The sequence below is a fragment of the Patiria miniata genome, unplaced genomic scaffold, assembly GCF_015706575.1.
Source record: "Patiria miniata isolate m_02_andy unplaced genomic scaffold, ASM1570657v1 HiC_scaffold_14, whole genome shotgun sequence".
NCBI classification, from domain to species: domain Eukaryota; kingdom Metazoa; phylum Echinodermata; class Asteroidea; order Valvatida; family Asterinidae; genus Patiria; species Patiria miniata.
Window position 1 is genome coordinate 3,944,213 of NW_024037052.1, and position 18,307 is coordinate 3,962,519.

At 40.8% G+C, this 18,307-nt stretch overlaps 1 protein-coding gene across 2 annotated transcripts in view; it reads right to left on the reverse strand.

Moving 5' to 3' along the window:
• Window positions 1–7,141: 7,141 nt before the first annotated feature.
• The window catches only part of LOC119721918 (myotubularin-related protein 14-like), a 29,893-nt gene continuing 18,727 nt past the window's right edge, over window positions 7,142–18,307 (reverse strand). For both annotated transcript variants that reach the window (XM_038191870.1, XM_038191869.1), the window contains exons 12-20: window positions 17,657–17,733; window positions 17,174–17,210; window positions 14,937–15,004; window positions 14,142–14,203; window positions 12,335–12,479; window positions 10,914–11,043; window positions 9,894–9,925; window positions 8,970–9,089; window positions 7,142–7,395 (exon numbers count right to left, since the gene is read on the reverse strand). In XM_038191870.1, the coding sequence (XP_038047798.1) occupies window positions 7,209–7,395; window positions 8,970–9,089; window positions 9,894–9,925; window positions 10,914–11,043; window positions 12,335–12,479; window positions 14,142–14,203; window positions 14,937–15,004; window positions 17,174–17,210; window positions 17,657–17,733 (858 nt within the window). In that variant the 3' untranslated portion in view covers window positions 7,142–7,208. The remainder of the gene's footprint in view (window positions 7,396–8,969; window positions 9,090–9,893; window positions 9,926–10,913; window positions 11,044–12,334; window positions 12,480–14,141; window positions 14,204–14,936; window positions 15,005–17,173; window positions 17,211–17,656; window positions 17,734–18,307) is intronic.

Genomic DNA, 18,307 nt, shown 5'->3' on the forward strand with positions numbered 1-18,307 from the left:
TTGTCCAACAAGGGGGGGGGGGGGACACAGAATAATGAAGAGTGTCTGTGACTCATTGCAGGGAATCACTACATACTCACGAGGTCCCCTTCAATTTCATGGAGAAACCATTGCACACAATTATTGTACAAAGCAACTGCCTCGTGACTGATTATTGGAACAATGCTACAGTAGCACAATGCTTTCGCCATTCAAGGGGGCCTTCGTGATAGAATTGACTGCATGCCCGTGTTGGTCTAGATGCCAACTGATGTATGAAACCCTTTTTTGTGTTTCTGTTGCATGTACTTGTGCATGGTGTATTTTTGTGGGAATCAAAATGCCTGTCATTTAAATGTACGTGTAGAACCGTTATGCAAGACACTTGCTGTGCAATACAGTACCAGCAGTATTGGATGATGCCACACTCCTGTTGCCATGGTTTAACCAATCAGAATTCAGGATTCACATTCGCCTCAAGATCACACTTCTCGTATGAAATTATGCCATGCTTATAACTAGCATGTTCGATTACTTCCCCTGCGCTTACTCGTGCAAGCGCAACTGCCTTCAATTTAACTCCCCCGCGACTTCGCGCACTTACTCGAGCCTGGCCCGAGTAACCGACTCTCTCAGCCGGTTACTTGGGCAAGTATCCCTACTTTTTCATATTTAGTTATTCTGCATTTTCTTTGTAGTTGATTACACACCTGTGAAGGGGTACAAGCCTGCCAGACTGATTCTCTGACCTTACAATTCCTCAAAGTCTATACATTTTTCCATTTCATCTTAAGTGGGGTCAGGGAACTAGTATACAACATGTACAAGAATATGATTGGTTTTCATGGTTTTTCCTGCATCTACAAGCCCAAAAGGTGAAACAAGTTAGTTTAACAATATTTGCTATAACATACTAATCCTTCAAATTTATTTATATCTGAAAATTGCAGCAAAAGCAAATGTTGTACATTCCCTTTAAACAAAACGTAATTAATAACATTTTGTCTCAGGCATATTTAGAATGTTATGGACAAAAATCACTCTCATACTGTTGCAACAGGTCAATCCTGACACTGTTGAAGAGAAACAACAAGGAATGTTTAGAAACTTTCAAATCCAAAGTTACTCATTAAAACTTGTAGTAAACCCAACAAGGGAATAGTTTTGATTGTACTTGTGCAATAATTGGTTATTCAAACTTAAAAAAAAATATGCATTTACAGATATTTCCCTACTTACTCATAAAACGTCTTTTATATTTAATATTGTACAGTCTATTTGGTGAAAATAATATTTGTAAACTTAAAGCAGTAATTGTTTGTATTGTAATACATGTATCTACCTTAATGGTCTTACAGTTTTTCAACTGCATTAAATCTGAATAAATATTTTTGAGAGGTTTGTACAAGGCTTTTTTTCTGCTTTACAGGAACATAGAGAAATTCACAACTTGGACTATACAATGGAGTTACATGTGCCAAAATTTAAAACAAAATCAGGAATTTTGCGATAATTGCAGTTGGCAAGAATCAGATTTGAGGATCTGTGGGATTGGGTGCATCCAATTTAATGGAATGGCCTAGATACCGAGAATCAGTCAAATCATTCCAAACATGTGCACTATGGACACAAAAAGATATAGCATTCGGTTAAATTTGTCTTTGTGAATGCCGAATGCACAATATATTTGAGGACATAAGGTACATGTACAAGTAAGTCTGTTGCCAAAAAACAACCCCTGAATTTGATTCATTAAACTACTAGGTTAATAAGGGCATGAATAAGCTTTCATTTGGAACATTTCACAAGTATTTTGTTGCATTGTTATGTATGTTTCAGTCGGCCAAATTTTCATATTTCTTACAATGTTTCCATTTCAATATACAAGGGAAAAGCGAAAAAAAAAAAAAGAAAAAAAAGGGGAAGCAAATATATCAATATTTGCTTCAAATAATATTTCAATATCTACGACATTCAAAAAAGAAACTGCAACTGCAAATATGCAACAGCAGACTTGTCTACATGTAGCTGCAGAGAGGATCATTTTAATGGCAAAGTAATGGCTATTATACAATTATAACACGGTTTGACGGTGGATAGTCGATGTTATAAAACCTCACTCACAGATTCTGTATCCTGATTGGCCGAGAGAGTGTCATGTGACACCTGCTATTTTTACCACTTTTTACCGACACTCTAAAAAGACTATACCATGCAGCCTTCTTCTGGAAAAAGTACTATACCCATAGCAACACAGGTGCTATACCTGTAGCAACGAAACCACAAATGGAATTCAGATGTGTGTTTCCGCACGAAGCATAAACCTTCGTCTATCACTCTCGAACCCACTGAGCAAGGTGACTTACAAGAAGTTCAATTGGAAAAAAGAAAAAAAGAACTAAGATGCAAATAGTCAGGTGCCCTTTCCAAATGCAAATTCAACATGAGTTGTCCTACATTTGTACGTATACCCTAGCCTATGGCTATTACCAAGATCATCGTTCTCCATCTGAACGTCCAAGGGCTCAGTAGAGCTAAAGAGGGACCTTATCAGATACATCGCTGATCAAGAGGAGGTCAATGTCATCGCCCTCCAAGAAACCCATGTCGAAGATGAAACCAACTTATCCATCGAAGGTTTTAATCTAGTCAACTTCCTTCAACACAAGTACCATGGGATTGCAACATATGCCCACCATGGTTAGAAGTGGAAATCATCAACAAATCATCACTGAACAGTGAAACCCAATGGATAGTCTAGTGACCTAAATGCTAGGTATGCATGTTGCTAACATCTACAAACCACCAAAGACAGTGGTAAGGCACCAGTCCCTTCCTTTCGTCACAATTCCCTCGATCTTCTGTGGCGACTTCCAAGAGCCAGCCCACAATGTGGGGCTACAACGAAACCAACGCAGACAGAACTACTGTTGCTAGCTTGGCAGAGGTCCTGGGATTGTGTCTACAGTACGTGTGCAAAAGATCAAGCAAATGTATACCCCGTACCTCTTGACAAAATGGAGCGCACAAAACATCGATTCGCTCTTCTAAGGGACGAGGAATTGACAGAGTTCCTTGATTACACTGGTTCAAAGAACACCAAGAAAAGTGTGAGACACACCATGAAAATGTTCGAAAAATACCGCAAAGACAGAAACATGACATTGTCGGCAGTTGAGCAAATGAACAACATGGACATCGGTACTTTTTTGCGGAGGTTTTACATTGAAGTTCGTCAAGTCGATGGTAAGCAGTATAGCAAGAAGAGCATGCAGTCGATCAGACGATCAGATATGGTTTGCAGAAACATTTTAAGGACAGAGAAAGCAAGCCGGTCGACATTGTTAAGGATCAAGCATTTGAGAGATCGAATAGTTGTTTCAAAGTGGTCCTAGTGCACTTGAAATAAAAGTGGAAAGGGATATGTGAAACATAAAAAGCCTATTACTCCATGGGACATGGACAAAATAAATGCTTCGCCAGTAACAGATATCTCCACACCAGCTGGTCTTCCGAACAAGGTGTTCATAGACGTTATGATTTATTTCTGCAATCGAGGCAGGGAAAATGTAAGAAACATGAAAAAGAGTCGTATATCATGAAATGCGATCACCTTACAAAAAATATCAGGGAAAATGACAATGACAACAAGAGGCAAGCAGGTGTCATGTATGAAGTGCCAGGAATTACCCACTGTCCTATGAACACATTTCTCCTGTACACTCAGAAGCTGCATCCAAACTGTGAATTTCTTTGGCAAAGACCGACAGACAACTCTTGCACCAACTCAAACAAGTGGTATTGTAATGCTCCGTTTGTAAAAAAATTCTCTCAACAAATTGAAGGTAATTTCTGCGGAAGCCGGATGTGGTAAGATTTAATCACGCTGGGTTCAAATCCGGGGATATCATGACTGTTTCTGGACATCACTCTGAAACAAGCATCAAGAATTATAGCCAAACCAGTGAGAGCAAGAAAAATTACATGAGTGTTTTGAACTCTCAACAGTCTACTGTCGGACCATCATCTTCTCATACAGTCAAGAACCAGCAGCATTCGATTTCACAAAACTTAACGTAACGGCGCAAGTCCACTTGCACCACAATTTATTGCGTAGCAACATCAGTTATGGCAATTTCACGAAAGTTTCTTAGTGCGTAAGTCTGCGACTTGCGAAACAAATAATGGAGTAACTTGCGCTGTCATTTTAGTTGTAGTAAGTTGTGACGTAGTGACTGAAATGACCTATTTTACCAGCAAATCGTGATCGTCGTGGCTCCTGTCATTACACAAGTTATTAAGGTTGATACAAGACACTCGCAACAAAATGTTTACAGTTGCCGCACAATTCCAAAGAAAGTCGGACAAAACTACTCTCAAAATGGCAGGCTGAGGTGATTCAATGACTGTTTCTTGAACAAACATAATTATGCAAAGAGCAGCCGTCTGATCTAGTGAAGCAGGCGCAAGTACTCCTACACCTTGTAGAAGCAGAGTGAAGGTAGGACTCAGGCTCAACGCAAAGAAAACTGAGTATTCCACCTACAACACACCCGAACACACTCCATTGAAGACGCTGGAGGGAAGAGAGCTGAATGAGGTCCCTGACTTTAAGTACCTTGGCGCATGGATCAACTCTAGTGACCAGGACATCAAGGTCAGGAAAGGAAAGGCATGGAGGGCATTGGCTGACATGAAGAAAGTGTGGAGCTCCACCATGAGCTGCAACATAAAAATCTCATTCTTCTTAGCAACCATCAAGTCAGTGCTTCTCTATGGATGCGAAACATGGGACTCGCTCCGACGATGGAGAAGTCGTTCAATGCTACACACGCATGCTCCGAGTGGCGCTCAATATATCCTGGGAGGACCACTTAACCAATGGTGTCCTAGGGTCGGAGAAACAATCGCAGCCTGGCGGATGCAGTCAGCTGGAGGCACACAAAGTCACCGACACAGGAGAAGAGGGAGATAAAAGATGTCTTACACCAGGATGCTGCAAAAGGACACCGGTGTAGAATCGACAGACGAACTGGCCACCCTCACGCAGGGCCGAATCACTTCGAAAAGCCATACTCGAGCCCGCATGTGAACAAGTGAGTTTGAGTCAAGTTGAGCTGTCGTAAATGCTATTATTATCCTCATCCAAGATGTTTAGTTTATTTAAAATGTTGCGCAGCTATGCCAAGCTGCTTGCGCAGCTACGCCAAGTTGCGTGCGCAGCTACGGCAAGTTTCGTGCGCAGCTACGGCAAGTTTCGTGCGCAGCTACGCCAAGTTGCGTGCGCAGCTACGCCAAGTTGCGTGCGCAGCTACGCCAAGTTTTGTGCGCAGCTACGCCAAGTTTTGTGCGCAGCCACAACAAGTTTCCTGCGCAGCTGCGCAACAAATTTGTTGCATAAGTCCTACGCATGGTATAAGTTACCCGCTGTTTCGTGAAATCAGCTGCAGGACTCACTCACCACCGAACACACCAGTGGGTTAGTCTTCCCCATCTCAAGAGTCCCTCATTTTGATAGATATGTTCATAGACCAGTTTACCTAGGCAATACATGTACTACCTCATATTCAGTGGCTACAAATGTGAACATTAATGCTGATGCAACAAGCAACCGTACTTTCCATATTTGAAGGATGCACAGTTAATTTTCACAAATGAAATAGCCCTGCTGTTTTGCAGTCAGTTTGATACGATGAATACAGCATACTACGAGGAGTGGATTTTTTTTTCAATTCACTTTTGAAATTTGAAAGTTTAGTTGAGGTTTATTTGTTTAAGACTGTTTCAGGCATGAACATTTGAGCCTTTTTAAGGCATTCACCCAGCTACTATACTAGATTTTTTTTCCAATTTCTGTTTGCTGAAACTTGCAAAAGTGTTTGGATAGACATTGGTACTGAGAATATAGAAACTGTACAATGTATTGGCCAGTGAAAGTATTCAGTAAATACATGCCTTAAAAACATTGTTGTTCCAGTACAAGTTTTGAATTAAATTTTATGAAGATTCAGATTGATCAATGCATTCGAGCATTGGTGTCTTTTAATTAGTAGGTAGCTTATATTGTGCAGAATCTGTGGGAGAGGCGTTATAAAACAAATATCAGTGATCAATGGAGCATTCAATTTCGCCTCGCGAAAATAGAATGCTCCATAGATCACCTCAGGAGGCTAGTTTTACTATACCACTCGAAGCAGTCAATATTTGTATATTAGCTCCCCGAGGTATTGACAGATGAGGAACTAGTTTGTCTACTTCCAATACCGAGGGGAGCTAATATTGACTATCCACCCAAACTAAATCATGTTATATATGATTTACTATATCTCATACATATTCACAAAACTTTTGGCGGGTTTCAGCAAAACATTGCTGTGTGTAGGCTGCTGTCTTTTCAAGTAGCTAGGGTGATGTTTGCGCATTCATAGTAGATTATCGCACGGGTAACCCATGCGATAGTCATCTCCGCATGCATAAATACATTGTGCATGATTACTCAGCTACGTGCTTGGTAACAAAATAGCAGCTGACATGTGATGGTGAATGGACCATGAAGAAGCTGGCTCGCGTTAATGAAGATGTATGAGGTACAGTAACATTAAAAAAATACAAACATTTTGTGCAATACTGAAGCATCCAAGGACAAACAATCACGTTTGTTTTGTACTCTCAATAATCCCATCTTTATATATATATATATCCTCTGATGACAAAAAAAATTAAAACATGTACAACATGGCTCCTTTAAAGAGGTTGTGGAATGCTCAAAGACATTTCCGTCATTTTTCGGGTATATGTAGCCTAAGGTGTGATGAAATATAAACGACTATTGTGTCTGTCATGAAATGAGTACAAAAGGTACTTTTGAGAGCTGTTTTTCAGGTCCTGTTTCGACCCGAACGTGCAATTTGTGTAAAAGTTGTCGTTGGGGGCAGCAAACAAAACATAGTAAATCGTGACGTAATAAACAGGACTCCCGATGCAGCGTAGTATAAACGAGTCCTGTTTATTACGTCACAATTTACTATGTTTTGTTTGCTGCCCCCAACCCGACTTTTACACAAATTGCACGTTCGGGTCGATACAGGACCTGAAAAACAGCTCTCAAAAGTACCTTTTGTACTCATTTCATGACAGACACAATAGTCCTTTTTATGAAAAATGACGGAAATGTCTTCGAGCATTCCACAACCTCTTTAATTAAAAAAATGTCTAGAACTACCCGACCATTATACCGGTGTACCCCGGCCGGATCTGAACCCTACTTTGGACGCGATGGAGTCGATCATACTGGAAATGCCCCCGGATTCAACGGTGTAGCGGGAACCAATGATGGCACAGTAGAGCTTGTTGAAGGTAATCCGGACTTCGTCTAGCTTGCGTTTCCTCTCCGACTCTTCACAGATGCTGTCGAACCTACAGAGCATTAACAGTTATTATTGCACCTCATGCATATTCATGAGCTGAATGCAGTAGTTTCATTGGTGAATGTTTCAACAGGTCAGGGCAGTAGAGGTAGCTATCCCACACATGCAACGCACATATTATTGCCCAACTCGTTGCAAGTTAGGTTGCCAGTGGTACATACATGTACATTCAAAGGTTGCCAGAAATTCAGTTCTCTTTTGGTGTTTATTTGCTGATTTAGTTCATAACAATCAGTCAAAGAGCAAACTTTATGCAAACCTCAATCCAACTGTGGACACACATAAGCTTAAACACATTGGAATGTTAACAATCAATTGCTGTAACTTTTTACAAAATTAAGTCCAATGGGAACATGGCTTTAGAGGTATACAATGTAGTAGATTATTTGCAGCTATCCCAAAAAATAACCGACAAAATTATTGATGAAAAGCTTACTAAACTCCCTGTGAAATTATTCTTTCTGGCATGCTGTCAGTTTGAAGAAAACAATGAAAGAGGGTCACTTCCAACAATGCGTCAAGTGACGCATTGTCGGACATTTCCATTGGTAGCTGTGATTGGTGCGCGGAAGCGTTGACACGACACACACGTGCGCGCAGTTGCTATTATTCGTCAGTTCAGTGCATGACATCGCGTAGCTGCAATCGGATGAATGTGAACGTGTCCAGCTGCTGATTTCGGACGCAATTCAAAACATGACTAGGCAACTTTTGAATTGAAAACGAGATCCTAGAATACAAGGCGAGTCAAAAAATAAGAAACCCAAATGTCGGGACCATTGTTTTAGTGAAGTTTTGCATGTAGCCTTTTCAAAATCTAGGATACCAAAGCCCAATTCATAGGCTTTCTTTTAGTACAAGAATCGTTCAAATCACTCATGTACTTTTATGGAAGAAGGTAAGTGTTTTTTCAGCAAAATGAAAACAAATCACATAGGGATGTGTGTGAATTGTTTTCATTTTGCTGAAAGAACGCACACCTTTTTTGTGATCCGTGGACAGAACTTTAAAATGGTGGTTGTGTTTAAATTCCGTAACTTGACAAGTACATGAGTGATTTCAATTATTCTTTTACTAAAAGAAGGCTTATGAATTGGGTTTTCATATCATAGATTTACAAAGTGCTACACGCAGAACTTCACTAAAACAATAGTTCTGACATTTAGGTTTCGATTTTTTTGACTCACCCTGCATAGTTTTTTGCTAGGAATATACAGCATTCACAGAGCTAAAACTTCATCAGGTTAGTTGTTAAGCACCTTTCTTTAGGTTTTGAGCACTTTTGTTGCTTCAAACGAAAAAAATGCACAAATGACAAATGATCTACCCTACCTTTAAGAGGCATGCATTTGTCCAATCAAAGCTGTAATTGAACTACTAATTTTCATTTAAAATGCAGTGCAGCATGTGTTGTTGCCCATGCGTGCAGTGAGCAGAGCCTGATAGATATATGTCAATTCGAACGTGTTTTGTCGGTTGAAATTCCTTTCATGACCCGGTAAAGGCACCTTGTTTCCATATTTCAGTTTCTCTTCGATACACATTAAACAAATATGGACTTACACAGCCCCGGTGCTGGCTGTCCCACTCGAGCTACTGGACACATCGGAATGCACACTGAGTGGTGAGTCTCTGGATGACACGTGACCTTTGACACTGCCGGTTTGGGATACCAGTTGCCAACTGCAAAATGATATTCAAGTTATGAATGAGTACCAATGAATTATCAAAAGTCAGTAGGTATTGTAGTCGAGTCTATCACAAGTCTTGGACAAGTAAGTCAAGAGTTAATTCACAAGTCCAGCCATCCTTTGCGGGTAATTTGAAAAATTTGTAATAAAAAGCTGTGTTGTCTTTGAGTAATCTCCGTTTGCCATTTCCTGGGTTTGCAGCATTGCTAATGATGCTAGCATCTTGACTTAGGGCATGATCCCTGGCTACATGGCATATACGGGTTTATGGCTTCTGACTAGCGCCCCCTGAACAAAGACAATGACAAATAATAATTTGGGAGGCTAATCATCCTTACTCGCAGCTGGTATGCTGAATTGCAAAGGACGCGGCTACAACGTGGTCGGGCCGCTGGCACGTAAAGGCGCCTATGGCTGCCGGCCACATCGACCCATATATGACCACGGAGCACAGCCTGAGATCTTAAGTGTTTGATCTTTCCGGAGGGAGGGAAACCGGAGGGCCCAGAGAAAAACCCTCATGGCACAGGAGAGAACCAACGCACAGCTCTACTCACATGTGATCCGCGGCCAGGATTCGAACCGTGGCCACCTTGGTGAGAGGCGAGGGCTTTACACACAAGCCACCCATGCCACCCTAATGGGGGAACCACCAACATAGGGCTGGATAGCTCAGTTGGTAGAGCACCAGAACAGCAATCAGGAGGTCACAGGTTCAAACCCCACTCCGGTCAATTTCTTTGTTCAACTTTAAAAAAAATCAATTAAAAACCAACAGATAAAACAACATGCTCACCTTCCACATGTGGATGATGCTGCCGACTTGGCCTAGAAGATATCCAAAGGAAACGTGGTTTTCTTTTTAAAATTTGTATTTAAATTTCATTCTTTGATAAACCCATTACAACCATACAGTATTGGGGTAGTTTGTGGCAGGATAGGGACTAACAAGCAGGGCGGTTTGGGGCGGTAGAGGAAGTAAACAGTTAACCCTTTATCCATGTGCCACCCAAACCGTCCTTCCCGTCACGTGGGCTTCCGCCCAAAATTGCCCCAGTACTGTGTGGTATCATGGATTCTCACTTTACGGGGGCTTAATACAATGTACATGTAAACCAATGTGGTACCGATGCTAATGGGTCGAGGTGACAGAAAATAACAGCAGCAAAAGTTTGTGCGTAATTCCATGAGAAGGTGGAAATTGTTAAAAAAGGAAATTCGAAATTTTCAAAACTGTAAGCATTACAACCTCAAATGTGGTATCAAAATTAAGGGGACAAGACATTTTATTGAATGGTCTGCCAGCGAGATGGAATATGATGAATTTTCATGTTTTTTTTTTTGGGGGGGGGGGGTTATAAAACCTTTTGGGACTAAAATTATGGACTTCAGACATAATTTTGACACCTTGATTAAACATGCAAATGCAAGTGTTAATGCAAGTTTTTGCTTTTAAGGAAGAGAAAAAGGTTCATATTCTATGCCAAAAAAAGAGTTTTTTTGGTTTAATTATTAGTTTCTTATATCTCACACCCAAGACGGGCAGAAAGTCTGCAACACGAGTTACCGAAATATATCTCTCTAGAAATTAAGGATTGATTACTAAATTGAAATGGTAACATATAACTTACACCCAGAGATTTACAGGCATTACAAAGATTTTTCAATCAGAGCACAGTATGAGGGAAATGTTCAAATGCAGAGTGTTATCCTGCACATTTTATGGGTTAGCTCCATATGTGAGTTTACACCCAATCAGAGACAATGTACTACATATAGTCATGAATTATTCATGAATGAAGTCCTCTGTACTCACTGCTTCTCCTGAGGACCTCCTGATTTGTCGAGGCACGGCTACCGGACTCGTCGCTGAGGTGGCTGGTGGGGACCTGGGTGGTTCCCGGTGGGTTGGGGTGCGGGGTTTGCCATTATCCAAGGCGGGGGACCTGTCAAGTACATGTGGCAGAACTTTGTGAAAATACAGATGTGAAAGTTAAAGGGAATGTACATCATTGGCTTTTGCTGTAATTTTCAGAAATGAACTATTTGAGGGGTTAGTATAATTGATCAAATATTGTTACACTGACAGGTTTAAAGTTTTGTGTTCGAAAATGAGGGAAAAACCAAGAAAAACAAAAATGTTCAAGTAGTCTGGTTCCCTGACTCCACTAAAGATAAATTGGATCAATTTATAGATGCCGGAAAATTGTAAGGTAAGGGAACCAGTTTAGCTGGCCTGCACCCATTCATGAACATGTAACCAATAGCAAACAAACTTTGGACTGAAAAAAAAAGGTAAATCAGGAGCAGAAGTTGAAAAATAGTTAGGTTTTTCCCAACGGTGGTCGGCTGACCACCGTTGGGAAAAACGAAAGAAGGCCTTTCAACGAAAGAAGGCCTTTCCAAGGGTGCATCTTAAGATGCACCGTAGGAATATTTGAATTAGTAGTTCGTTTTGTTATTCGGCGCAGCGCGCGCAAGCATTGGTACGACGCACACACACGTGCGGTTGCTATAATTCGTCGGATCAGTGCGCAACATCGTGTATAGCTGCAATTCAAATAATTCAAAACATGATTCAGCAACGTTTGATTTGAAATTGAGATCCTAGAATGCTGTTTTTCTCGGAATATACAGCTGAAGCTGAACTGAAAATTCATCAGATTAGTTGTTCAGTATCCTCCATTAGATTTTGAACACTTTTGTTGCTTCAAACGAACAAAATGCACAAATTACAAATGATGGACTATATCTTTAATGCTCAAGGGCAAATGATTCCAATCCCCTAACCACATCAGTCTTTTGTTCACAACATGAAGGATTTTACACAGCCTTACATAAAACAGCACTGAAATTGATTAAGGCAAGGAACTTGATCACAGTGTCCAAAAATGTTGCTGTGATCAATTGAAAACTTTGCAGTGAGGCTTAAGGGAATTTAACGAAACTCATAGGGTTTAGGCCAAGGATAAGAGTATCTGCACAATAAAAATGTCAAAAATTACCTTGTGGATTTGTAGTTATTCAAAAATATTTAGACAAACACTTTTTGGGGGACATACTGAATATTTAAGCAAATGCGCGTACGTAAGGATTATATCTGGTCTGAGTGCCAACGTCCCAAGACTATTTTGTCGAAAATGCCCTCTTACTGCTACGGTCGCTTGACCGCGCTTGCTATGAACTGGCTACATTAGGGGAACGAAAACCCAAACTCAGTCCTGGATCGAGACTCACCCATAACACCTGAGGGAGCCGTTGGTGATATCTTCGTGGGGCCCTCCCGTGCAGATGAGGATGGGGGAACTAGTGCTGCTAAGACTGGTGACGCTGATGTTGCTGTTGAGACTGGAGTTACTACCAAGGCACTGTTTGTCCACGTCTGGACAAAAAAATATCCAATTTTAAAACCATTTAGGTTGTCAAGCGAGGAGCTGAGGAGGAGAGTGGGAGTGGAGGGGATCGGCATCGTATTGAGGAGGTACAGGCTGAGGTGGTTTGGTCATGTGGAGAGAAAGGAGGATGTCAACTGGGTCAAGAGGTGTACCAACGTAATTGTGGGTGGGCCCACACCCGTCGGCCGACCGCGCAAGACTTGGCAGAGCTCCGTGTCAGATGACATGCGACTGCTTGGAGTCAATGCGAGGGATGCGACGGACAGGGCCAAGTGGAGGAGAGCCATAGGGAGAAAGCAGGCCAACCCAAAACAGACTGGACAACAGCCTTAAAACCGACATGATGATGATTTAGGTGTTGGGAGTTGGAAGGGAACAGAAAACACATGTGAATTCAGGATAAGGTGTGGCAATTGGACACAAGTTCTATCAAGTGTTCAACAGGGGTGAGATTGGGAGAAAATGAAAAATTCACGAAATGATTAGCAGAGGGTTTTGTGAGCCACTGAGGGACCCAGAGCAATGTACCGGTAGGGTCTATATGTTTGTATTTGCCCTATGCTCTTAAAAAGTTCACTTAAGCTATTCTGCAAATTAAAATTTTGCTACCATTTTCAGGGATTGATTATTGCTACCAGTAAAAGTTTGCGTCCGTAAATGCAAATCTGGATATAACCAGAAGTCTTTAGTCTCCCCCCAAAAAAACCATGATGACATCACAGTAAAGATGTTCTAAAGCAGCCTTTTTGATGTACAGTGTACTTTTGGACAGGGAAGACAATTGACCCTCCTGCTATTTAAGCAGTCACAGGCAGTCAAAATTGGTTCCACTTCCCCTGCTATACTTTGAACAAAGGCTAGTCACAAGCAGTCAGATCATAAGTCAAGCAAATACTTTGTCTAGTCAAACTGGGTCAACAGACAAGGCAGGCAAGTTGTGGTCATAGCTCTCCTGGAGTCAAAGTATAGCTGTATCAAGTTACTTAACGAGGTTGTGGAATGCTCGAAGACATTTCCGTCATTTTTCGGGTGTATGTAGCCTAAGGTGTGATGAAATAAAAATGACTATTGTGTCTGTCATGAATGAGTACAAAGGGTACTTTTGAGAGCTATTTTTCAGGTCCTGTTTCGACCCCAACGTGCAATTTGTGTAAAAGTCGTCGTTGCGGGCAGCAAACAAAACACAGTAAATCGTGACGTAATAAACAGGACTCGTTTATGCTACTCTGCATCGGGAGTCCTGTTTATTACGTCACGATCTACTGTGTTTTGTTTGCTGCCCGCAACGATGACTTTTACACAAATTGCACGTTCGGGTCGAAACAGGCTTGATAGGACTTGAAAAACAGCTCTCAAAAGTACCTTTTGCACTCATTTTATGACAGAAACAATAGTCGTTTTTATTTCATCACACCTTAGGCTACATATACCCGAAAAATGACGGAAATGTCTTCAAGCATTCCACAACCTCTTTAAGCAGTCCAAGGCAGTCGATCCTGCTCTATGTGGGCTGGGAATTCTTGAGGGTTGAAAAACAGTCACTTGATTGATTTGGACTGCAAGGACAACTTGGCACAGAATGTATGTTTGCATAGAAGGGTTAACAACAAGAGTGGCAGTTTGGGTGAAAGTGATTGAAGAATTCTTACCTAGTAAGACCATGCCATCCATACAACTCTCTGAATCTGTTCTACTGACGGACCTCTTGTTTCTGTAGACACGAGCCAAAACACATGTATTGGTTAAATATTGCATTCATTTATCTTGAAAGCAGTAATGCTGCAATCAGTTAAAGAGGTTGTGGAATGCTCGAAGACATTTCCGTCATTTTTGGGGTACATGTAGCCTAAGGTGTGATGAAATAAAAACGACTCTTGTTTCTGTCATAAAATGAGTACAAAGGGTACTTTTAAGAGCTATTTTTCAGGTCCTGTTTCGACCCGAACGTGCAATTTGTGTAAAAGTCGTCGTTGCGGGCAGCAAACAAAACACAGTAAATCGTGATGTAATAAACAGGACTCGTTTATGCTACTCTGCATCGGGAGTCCTGTTTATTACGTCACGATTTACTGTGTTTTGTTTGCTGCCCGCAACGACGACTTTTACACAAATTGCACATTCGGGTCGAAACAGGCATGACAGTACTTGAAAAATAGCTCTCAAAAGTACCTTTTGTACTCATTTTATGACAAACAATAGTCGTTTTTATTTCATCACACCTTAGGCTACATGTACCCAAAAAATGACGGAAATGTCTTCGAGCATTCCACAACCTCTCTAAACCGTATGTCAATCACAAACCAAACCACAAATCATGTCAGAAAAACAGGTGTTAAACAGTTAAGACAAAATTGGCCGTTCGCACTATCCAAACATCTCCATGTTGAACCGTGTTGAAATCAAAGATTTCAGGGACTGTGCAAGTTGATGAACTATTATCCTACCGTTTAACAGCAACTGAGAACTCGTCCGAGGTTATGTGCTTCAGGAAGTTGAAACAAAAGAAGAAAATCTGTGGACAGAGGGAACAGGAAGAAGGGGAATCAATACAACTCGGATCTGACTGCAGAGTAAATACAATTAGAAAGAGCTTACAGTATCCTATTGTTTTGGACTTAACACCGCAAACAAAGAAAGTCCACAGGCATTGGAGGGGTAATATTATTAATCTTATCGTTTTATGTCATCATTTATACAGGGTGTTTAAAAAAAAAAAGGAAACCAAGCTTATTTTGTTGATTTCTTGGGTATGACTAATTATTTAGGAAAATGGTAACCACCATCTGTTACATAACCATGTCTTTTTTTTCTTGACACCACAAACTCTATTTTACCGTCACGGATGACTGAGCACCAAGTGATGTAACTGACATGCCAAAAATGGCCTTGTACCACATGCACCATAAGATCAATTGACAGTTTTCAGCATGTCGAAAATAACAAAACCCAGGACGTACATGATCAAAATCATTTATTCAATCCCAAAAAATTATCAAGGTTGATCACTTTCCCCGTTGATCCCACTGTCCTTCAACATGCCCCCATTCCTTTCAACGCAAATCTCTGCCCTGGTTCTCATTGCTGTGAACGCATTCCTGATAACATCTCTCTCTGATAACTGTCCATTGGTCTTATGGTGCATATGGTACAATGCCATTTTTGGCAGGTCAGTTACATCACTTGGTGCTCAGTCATCCGTGACGGTAAAATGGAGTCCGTGGTAGAAAATGAAGACATGGTTATACAGATGGTGGTTTCCATTTTCCTAAATATTTAGTCGTACTCGAGAAATCAACAAAAATAAGTTTGGTTTCCTTTTTTTTTGAAACACCCTATATAGACCTTTGGGGAATTTTGTCAACTACATTTTGCTACCCCATTTGCTACCAAAGACTGTAAATCGTCCAAGATTGACAACGGTGTATGAAAATCATACAGTTTGAAAAGCTGCAAATTTAAAGATTATGTGAGGAGAAATTGCTAAGCGTAGCCACACATGCCCGTAATTGGCCCCTATTGACCGCACAGTGCCCGAACAAAGCGCAGGTAATTCAGTTCACGTGCTAGCCTCCCATGCATGCAAGCACTGTGCGATCGGTATTCCCTGCCGTTTGTTTTCGGGGAGTGTGAACGCGCACTCTTGAAATTTGCAACTTTTCAAATTGCATCACTTTTCATAAACCGTTGTCAATGTTGGACGATTTACAGTCTTTGGTAGCAAACAGGGTTTCAAAATGTAGCTAACAACATTCCCCAAAGGTCTATATAAATGACGTTATCATAAGACGATCAGATTCAAAATTACGACCCCTCCAATGAGAGTGACTTTCATTTTTTGTGGTTTATATTTCAAAACTCACTTCATCCACTTGTATTGCATTTTCAATAGCAACTTTCCTGAATTATTAACATCCACCAATGTCAGGGAAACCAAACTGAAAGGGACATGAAACCTAATGTAAATAACAGTGGCTACTGCTCTACCTTCCTCAATTGTGAAAAATCCTGCAAAAATCCAATAGTGGATTTTGACAGAATTGAGAATGTAATGCTACTATTGTTGTTGTCCCCAAACGTGGCACGGCCCCTAACATGGCACGCTTTGATTTTTCGCCTCTAGGCCTTCCTAGAGCAAAAGTTTTACCTAAAATCTCACAGAAAATGAAATTTCATCAGGCTGTTATTATTCCTGTTCATAAATCGTGACTTTATCTACCCGTTACAAAGTCAGCAGAGAAATTTATTTTGGCGTGATTTTATTTCGAAGTGCACAGTTAACCTTTTGAAATGCACCCAGGAATAAAAAAAATACATTTCTGACAAACTTCTAGCTGGGTATTGTGAGTAGAGGTAATAATTTATCTTGAAAGAAATTATGAAATGTTAACTTGCGATTTTCCAAGATTTATTCCAGTGTGCCACATTAGGGAACACTATTTTTTGCCCAGTTTCCGAGATGCCACCGTTTTTGAATTCGGAATAAATTTCATGACACTGAAATTGTTCACAAAGGTTCACCAGCAAGCATTGTTAAGGTAAAAGTACCAGTATTTAACTGAATGAATTTGAAGTTTGACAACAAAGAAGATTTGCAACACTGCAAAAGGAAAGTCGGGGGAAACGTCGAAGTGCGCCACGCCAGGGAACACCACTATAATGGACCAACAAACGTTTGACTTACGTCCTCTCCTTTGCCTATCCTGTCCGAAAGGTTGTGTCTGGGGATAAAACAAAAGAACAACATCAATGGGATTTATAAATGGCTGAGGCAGTTTACCCATTCCTATTGGTCGAGAGCCCATCACGTGGGTGGTTTTACAATGCCAGTAAAACACTGCTGCATTCTGCGCCACAGTATGCACCGCGTGTGCCGATTTCCATATAAGGAGATTTTTCAGCACTACGCGAGTGAAGCACATACCATAGACATGGCTAGAGGGGTGTTTCACAAAACATGAGGTAAAATGATGAACAAAACTCTACTGGGGTCCAACATGGGGTACACAGCAAGTCTGTGCCCAGATAAGTCTATAATCTCTTCTCAGAGTACTCAGTATACATGACGCGCTCTTGGCCAATCAAGAAAACAAAATCTGTGGGTGAGGTGTAAGAATGACAAATACAGTGATACAAACAGACACAGATAGATAGATGTTAATCCTACCCAAACAGCATCCAATCGTAGGCAATGGTGAGATACAGGATTTCAGCTGCATTGAGATTCCTATGGGCCACCCCATCCTGTCAAGAATATAAAGAAAATTTATCAATACAATTTTTACATTGTGGCATGGATACTGTTACTGTTAAGCAAATAAGGGCACTGAAATGACGCAGTGTAGGGGTTCAAGTTCAAGGTTTCGCATCCTAACAACCAGAGTGTTGTTTTGCATTGTGTAGCATACACATACACATGGTTATCGGAACCATTACCAATAAAATAAGTACAGGGTATACTGTTCCACAAATCTTGAAAAATACCAGACATTATGCAACCGCATCTAACCCTAAATGGTAGAGTATCATTTGCAGCTTTCCACAAAGTAACTGACAAAATTATTGATGAAAAGTTTACTTGGTTTAACAAAACTCCCTGGGAAATGATTGCATGCTGTCATTTTGAAGAAAACAATAAAAGAAGGTCATTTCCAAAGATGCTTTTCAAGACGCATCTTTGGATATTTCTGTTAGCAGTTTGTTTTTAAATCGGCAAAGCCGTGAATGGGTGTCCGCAAGCATTTACACGATGCACGCGCACACGTGGTTGCTATAATTCGTTGGTTCAGTGCTTAACATTGCGTAGCTTCAATCAGCT